Below are 8,125 nucleotides of genomic sequence, written 5' to 3'. Positions count from 1 at the left end.
GGGGAGCGGCCGGGCCGGGTCACGGGGCCCTCACGGCGCCCGCCGCCACGGCGCCCTCTGGCGGCCCGGCCCCCTCACTGCCTCCGCAGCGCCGAGGTCGCGGGTTCGAGCCCCGTGCCCGGACGGCGCCCGGTGCCACCTCCCTGTACTGTCGTCGGTGGGCAGTCGGGGGTCACCTCCGCGCTCTGCAAAGCTCCTCTTTCTTTAGGTGGCACATTGTGGCTGCATTGAAAAGACCTGAATTGAACGGCCTGAAGTTGTGTCGGGGAAGGACGGTGGGGGGAGGTGTTAAGTTGGATATTAGAAAAATACCCACCCCAGAGAGTGGTCGGGCACTGGAACAGCAGGGACATGTCCAGCTCTCCTGCCCAGGCTGGCGATGCTTCAATGTCCCCTCTGGGAAGATGGGAATTAATGTGCCCTTTTTGCTCCGAAGAACATGCACTTCCAGCATCTCAGCCTCGTGAGCCCAGCGTGGGGGTCCTGGCATCCCCGTCCTGGCAGCTGGTTCATTTTGGTCCTCACTTTGCAGCTCCGGAGCCCTCTCAAAGCTTGTGGCCCAGTCCGAGGATGATCTTTGCAGCACACAGGACAGCGGGAGGTGCAGTTCCCTCTCCTCCCTTGGCTGCAGAGCAGCCTCCCAATAATTTAGTGAAACGCTATTCTTGTTTCGATAACCATTAGAGAGCCTCTAGGCAAACTCTGAAAGTGTTACACCAGCAGAAAACATTGACATCTCCCATCTCTGTGCTTATTGCCCAGCTCCCAGGAAGGCGGGAATGCAGTAGTTTTTTTAGGCTAGAAATCCTTTAACCCTGGATGATCTATCTTCTTTGTTAGTGCAGTGCCCTAATCCCAGCCAGAGCCTTTGTACACTACTGTAATATAAATATTTATCAGCTGGCTCAGCCTTCAGGGCTTTGCCTTCTCCTCAATGGCACAGCTGTTTTTGGGGATCAGCATGGTGGTTTCTGAAGGCTGGGTGTCCTGTAGGAAGGGTTTGAGCACTGGGAGAAGGTGCTGAAGGATCCTATGTGCCATCTTTAAGGTGGCAAAAGCTGTGGGAAAGTGGATTAGTGTCTCCAGCATATTCATAAGCCACTTTGAACCATATGGCCCTTAATGGCCTGGGATTTCTAAGCATTAGTACAGCAAAATAAAAAAGTATTTACATCAGAGTGGGAAAAATCCTCTCTGAAAATGGATCTTTAGACAATGTTGTTCCACACTGTCCTCTAAGACAGCCCTACAAGAAATGCTGGAGGGACTGGAGTCACTGGGTGATGCTTTCATCCTCCCATATTTTCAGACACCAGACTCACAAACTGTGTATTTTTTTAATTGCTTTTTATTGAAATGTATTACATTAGCAAACCCTAACTAGTCGGTATACACTATGAACATTTCGGCATATACCACGTAAATACAATACAGTGTTATACTTACATCAAAACATGTCAACAAGTTCTGCTGCTGGCAAGCTACACTTCCACAGGGGCTGGAAAGCTCTGGCTGCCGGGAGGGCACCGCGTGTGCCCGTGTCCCCACAGTGCCCCCAGACCCCTGGCAGCTGCTGGCGTGTTTAGGTTACGTGGGCACACTGGTGTGACCCACCTGGCACCAAGCCAGTTCAGACTTTCCATTCTCCCCGCACGCAAATTGGGGGTTTTGTTGTTGTTTGCTGCAGTCTCCTGTGCCCAAAGGCCGGGGTGTCCCCTCTCTGCTGGGATAAAACGATCCTGTTTTGGTGGATTCAGTGCATAGTTAGCCATGGCCTTGAGCAGGTGATCCTGGACAGGCACGGTCATACAGAGCAGCTTTTAGTATTTAACATCTACTTGCAAACTGCAGCAGGGCTGATGAGAAAAGCAGAAGAGCGATGCTATCACTCATTTTGCTCCGAAAGGTTATTCCCTGTTATAGGAGTGGGCTGACAGACCTTACCAGTGCTGGGAGTTAAGCCCAGACACAGAGGGTGGGGAAAAGTCTGCCTGCTGATGTCGTGGCACAGGGAAGGCCTCTCGTTCATGTAGCACCTTCCAGCACAAGCAGAAAGGGACAGGCTGGGGTGCTGCCTTGCTGGGACCTCATGAACCTGCACCATGATCTTTGCTTTAACAGCCCCAAACACTCTATGAAACATTCCTGGCTTAACAGCAGCAAAGAACAAGTTTACTTTCAAGCCCAGACTTTCCTGTGCTGGAGCATGGGAGGGCTGCTGAGCTGTTTTCTGTATGATCCTCTCTCCCAGTGCAGCCCAGGTCTGTGGGAAGGCTGCAGGCAGCTATAGCTCTTACTGCCCGAGACAGTCTGAGGGTGTTACAGACACAGGCACGGGGATCCACAGCAAATCTGATGATCCATGCCTTAACACAGCCCAGCAGAGCTGCTCTGATGGGAATTAATGGCTCTTGTCCCCCAGAGGGGTTTGGGCAGCTGAAGATCAAGTCAGAGCCAAGCAAGGGCCAGCCCCCAAGTATATGGGAAGCAGAAAAAAAAAAAAGGCAAATGGCACATAAATGCACACAGCTGAGCTCAGGGAAAAGAATAAAAGCTCCTGGTTCCTGAGAAGCTTGTGCATACAAGTGGAGAAAGGAATAGCCCAGCAGGAGTGAGGGAGCCTTCACATACATGCCCAACTGATTTGTGGACTGCAAACCCCCAGTCCTAGCTGTATGACACTAACTGATGTTGCACCTCAGCCTTGCATTGAAATCACTCTAAGTAGCTTCAACTTTCAATAAAACACTATGTAGTTCTTACTTTGTAGGAATATTAATACTTAATTATTAACTCCTTAGGAAAGGGACTATTTTTGGGCAAAACTTTATACCACAGGGCCCCCAAGCCCAGAGACCCTGGACATTATTGCCATAAGAAAGAAAAAAAATTCAGATGTTATTGCACAACCTACACATCCATTTCTCTTCATGTGGGCATCACCACGAGGCTAACGGGCAGAAAAGCAAAAGGATGCTCCACTCAGGGATCCAGAGAATGAGCATCCCACAACAACAGCCCACATCCCGCACTACCTGCTGTGGCTGAGCACAGCCCACCAGGAACCTCTGTGGTCCCACAGACAGTGACTCTGGTTTGGAGGGATGCATCCCCTTGGAGGGGCTGGCTGGCATGGTGATGGCACAGTGAAGTGATGGCACAGTGATGGAGAAGATGCTGGAAAACAGGTGGACAGCAATGTTTGCACAACAGGGACCTTCACCCTGCTCTCCAGAGGAGGAGGAAGCCAGTAGTAATTGATGGAGGGGAAAGGTAGAGATTAATTGGGAGAATTAAGAGTGTCTGGGAATGTTGCAGGCATTTAAAAAGACTAGGTTAATGAAAGGATCAATTAACTGACAGAAAACAAGGTGTCAATTAGTGGTGCTTTGCAAATGCCCTGTGAGCAGATTTCATCCCCCCAAAGCACCTGGAAAGCACCAGGTAAACCTCACATGCCCTTGTGAAGTTGAGTTTTTTGGTCAACATCTCAGGACATCAACTGGCTGGGGCTTACAGAGCATCATGGCCCTGCATCAGAAGAAAAATCCCATCTGGAGCCCTGCTCTTGTCACTGCATCCCACAAGGAAGGGGTAGGGAGTACCGCTTTTTCTCTTAATTATTTCAAAGACAAGGGAAAAAAGCAGAAATGAGCACCAACACAATGAAGTACTGTCTACCTCTCCCCTGATTTCCCCCCAATCTGTTTAGTTGGAGTATCTTTCCCTCTCTCACTCCCTCCCCTGCTCACCAGTTTCCACTGAGTGTGCCAGAGCTGAGGCTGCCCTGCGGTGCAGCAAGTCTAGCAGGAAAAGGAAAAAGTGAAGATATCTTTAAATGTAACAACACATATGCAAGCTGTCATGGCACATCACACACTCTTCTGCACCACTCAGGCTGGAAAATTAGGTCAAGTATGGCTGGGTAACACAGGGTGAAAAAGGAGCAAAAGCTTTACTCGGGAAATTGAAGGTGTTTCCTGAGGTCTCTGCCCTGAGCTCTCCTGTCCTTCTCTCCCCACCCTGCAGGGCTGGCAGCAGCCCCATGGCTCTTGCCTTTGCCCCACTGTGCCTTGGCTTGTGAGCTGCTGTGCTATTTTTTATGCTGTAAAAAACAAACGACTACTAGCTAAGCAAAATAACAAATATTTTTAATAATTAAGTCAACTCACTCGCCAGTAATCAGGCTGCAGAGCTGCCTGAACTTCAGCTCAACCCTGGTGCCTTCATCCTTCAGCTCATGACCTGACTGTACCTCAAACCTAAACTGGACGGAACAAGTCCTGGAGCCTCAGTGTGACCCATGTTTCCTGCAAAATTCCCTCTGCTAGTAAAAAGCTCTTGGCTCTCCAGAGCCTTTGCACTATTTTACATGAATGTGTTTAAAGAAAACAGATGTGTAAAAGTCTCATAACATAGTCCTAGACATGTTTATCAAACTATTTGTGGTCTTTCTTTGGCTAATGTAGGATACCTGGCTATTCCTATAGCATCCTCAGGTGCCAGGGCAAGCATCCTAGAGCAAAGGGACAATGCAGATTCCGACACATGAGCTCACTGGATGGAGCAGTTGTGAGGGTTGTTAGGTAAATTTTAACATGCTTCAAATTTAATATTTAATGTGGTGTATTATAGGTAAAAAGCACACTTACAGTCGTTTTTTTACTGGCAATTATCCTCTAAGAACACAAGCAAATCTTGATTTTACAAATGTCTTATGGGAACATGCAAAACTTTGATAGAAGAGGAAGCCGAGAAAGGGAAGGCGAAGTGTTGGGGTTTAAATAGTTTAGGAAAACACTTGAAGATAAAAGCTTTTTTTATATGTAGAAGTCATAAACGGAACGTCTTCCTGTTAAAAAGCACTTTTTTTGAAACCTTAAAAATTATTTTCCAAGTTACTGGCACTTACAGTCCTTGGTAGGTTGCCATATATTTTACTTCTGTGAAATGACTCAACCACACACAGCACCACTGCAGCAGAACAAGAACAACGATGCTCATCAAGCTTTTTTTATATACTGATTAATATTAAAAGGAAAACCTCAAACTTGCCAGCACAGCCCAGAAAAAATCAGCCATGTTGCTGAGGTTCCTCTTCCCCATCCTAAATATGACTAACTGGGGGAAGGCCTGCTCCAGCACGTCCTGGCATGCACATAGGGACCAATTGCTTGAACAAGCTTTTAATTTTTCCACCGTTGCAAGATTTCCCAAATCCAGGATGTCAATTACAAATTACAGCTCCCCTGTCCAAGATGCAACAGCACAAATCCATTTTTACATCACTATGCCAGACTCTGATCTACACTGAGGCAAACCTGCCCTCCCCCTGCTTAAAACCAAGATGTTCGGTTAGAAATAAGATTTAGCAAAATACAAATTGCATTATTTATTATTTTGTCTTTGAGGGCTTTGTGCTTTCTAGTTTTTAATTTCTATGCCTGTTCTAGCTTTTCTGTATGTTCTGGCACACAGCTCGTGCAAACCGGCTCAGATGGAACTGAGAAATCATCAGTTTTGGTTTTGTGCTGAAACTGTGCCCCAGTGACATTCCCGGTAGCCTTAGGGGAAATCTTAGGGGAAATCCCTGTGTCGGGATGGGGCAGCCCCTACAGGAAGGATTTGCTTGGAGCACCAGCACCCTATGCAGTGCTACAAGAGCCTGTCCTACCCAAAACCCCACCGGAGCAGCTCGGTGCTGGTCAGAGACACCAAGACATGTTTGCATTTAACCAGGAACACCCAGGTATCTGGGTTTATCGTAACCGGACTGCTCTCCACAGATAAAAACAAGCCCCATAACATCCTTGAGAGACGGTGGTTTTCCTCTCGGGCGTTTGCGTTCCCAAGGCGCCGCTCCCACGTGTCCCCGCTGTGATCTCGCAGACGCAATTACGAAAACGGGGGCTGCTCAACCAGCCCTTCTGCCGCCCCCGAGTCCCATCCGGCTGCAGCTCAGCCAGGCCGGGGTGGAGAGCTGTGCACGGGCTCGCCGGCCGTGCCCGGAGCTGTCGCCGCCTGCCTCCACACCCGCCAGCAGAGCAGGGATGCTGACCACGGCCCGCTGCTCCCCCAGCCACTGTGGCACTGCCTGTGACCTTCACTTCTGCTTTGTAGGAGAAAGTGGGTGTCAAAATTGTGCTCTTTAAAAAAGCTTGGGGCTTCAGAGCATTTCCAGAGTGAGCTGAATGGCAATAAAAGTGCGTTCGGTAAATATCAATGTGGGTATTATGAGAAAAACCTCCCTACACTTCACGCCACCCACTCTTGAATTATCAGATTAAATAAAGCTGACGCACAGCAACGAAAGTCAAAGCACGCTCAGCAAAGAGGCTCATTTCCTCATTTAACAGAGCTGGGTTTTTCTTTTTCTCTTGAACATCCATGTTAAAGACACAGCTGAACCACACTTTAGAAAAGGATATATGTTAAGCAGACTGCTATACAATTAAAAATATTATAAAGGAGGGGAAATTCCCCTGCTTGTAGCAAAAGCAGGTGAAATTAAAGCATGGCAGGATAAGTCTTACCTTTCTTTTTGGCTTAACTGATTTCTCAAGATTCCTATACAGAGGGTGAAACTGTGTTTCACATTACAAGGACACAAATGAGTTTTTACACCTACAGTAACTTAGACTGCAATGGAGAAAAATCCAAACATTCATTAACAGCTATGCATTGTCCGGTAGGAAAAGGTGGAGCAGAAGCGCTCGCTCCTCCACGTCGGCTCATTTGAGGAATGCTGTGGATGACTTAGCTCCAGAGGTTCCTCTCTTGCTCTCCATTTCTGCATTGTTCTCTCAGAAGCTTGCAAACAATATCCATTTCCCCACCGCTTTTGTCACATGCCAGTAAAAATTGATTTTTCCTGCAGTGTGTCAAAGCAGTAGCTGCTTTCCTTTCTTCTCCTGCTTTTTGCATTCCCATTATTGATGTCAGTGGGAAAGGGCACAGCTCAGAGAACGTATTTGTTAAATAACTGTTGCAGATCTCAACAGGAGAGTGGGATAAGAAGCATACTTCTTTTCTTCTCTGTGTAATGCCAACATGCTGGCTTTTAAAAAACCTCAGTGAAAAATTTGGTGGATTTTTTTTACCCCCCACCCCCCAAAAAAAAAAGTTACGTGAGAAAGAAAGCTGATTCGATTCCTGCATATTTCAAAAAGTCTAATGGTTTTCAGGTAGATCAAGTGCTGGTTCTGTGAACGTCCTCTCTACAGAAAGAGACTCACTTGACTTCAGCACACAGAAGGACCAAAAGTACATTCTGTGTATACCATTCTTCTCCTGCTTCAATCAAATGGGAGAAAAAACCCAAGCATCAAGTTCCTGGAAATCTTTCTGCAAAGGCAGGTCCTCTCTGCAGCTTGAACGTCACACTGGCTCACCACTGTCCGGGGTTAAGGGAGTTGTAGGAAACTCAATGCACTTATAAAGGTCCCTCTCAGAAGGGGCTATTTCACAGTAGGGTTATGGATTGACCAAGATATACGAGTGCTTTTACCAGTCACTGGCCATCTCCTCTACAACCAGTTCCCTTTCTGACATTGCCCAACCATCTGGACAATTAAAACATTGGAATCAGCAGACGCCTGTGTAAGAGACGCATTTGCAGTTCAGCATAAACTCTTAGGGCCACTGTAAAACCTCTCCTGCATCGCCACGGCTGGGCCGACACAGCTCCCCATGCTGTTACTCAGCAATTTCCATCAGACAACCTTGCTTGCACACAACTCTTTGTCAGCTCAGAGATGCCACCCTCAGAATCCACCACAGCTGGTCTTCGTCTGTGCAATCGAGAAGGCGGGTTTGTGTTCTGGAAAAAGCAGCTCTTCTTCAGACAAAGGAGATCCATGGAAAGAGTACACAACAATAGGAATGAGAAATGAAAAAAACGGAAAAAGGGCCAGGAAGGAGCATGGATTCCTTTCAGGTTTTGTTCTCATCGTACATGTCCAAGGCAGGCTCGATGGTTGAGAACTCGCTCTCGTAGACCAGGCTTCGAGGGGACAGAGAGTTACGATGGAAGAAGTGACTGCCTGCAAGAGGTAGAACAAAACCACATTAGCAACACACATGAACAATGGAAGAACAGAGTAAAGCATCCTCATACCTGTCTGCT

General features: G+C 47.6%; 1 protein-coding gene across 1 annotated transcript in view; it reads right to left on the bottom strand.

Annotated features, from left to right (window-relative positions):
* Positions 1 to 1,349: 1,349 nt before the first annotated feature.
* Positions 1,350 to 8,125, bottom strand: part of RNF130 (ring finger protein 130) — a 55,600-nt gene continuing 48,824 nt past the window's right edge. The window contains exon 9 of the mRNA XM_069029267.1: positions 1,350 to 8,042. Coding sequence (XP_068885368.1) covers positions 7,933 to 8,042 — 110 coding nt within the window. The 3' untranslated portion in view covers positions 1,350 to 7,932. The remainder of the gene's footprint in view (positions 8,043 to 8,125) is intronic.

This window comes from Aphelocoma coerulescens, chromosome 13, assembly GCF_041296385.1.
Source record: "Aphelocoma coerulescens isolate FSJ_1873_10779 chromosome 13, UR_Acoe_1.0, whole genome shotgun sequence".
In the NCBI taxonomy this organism is placed as follows: Eukaryota; Metazoa; Chordata; class Aves; order Passeriformes; family Corvidae; genus Aphelocoma; species Aphelocoma coerulescens.
The sequence above is the reverse complement of the archived record's forward strand: the minus strand, read 5'-3'. Positions and strand labels throughout refer to the sequence as shown.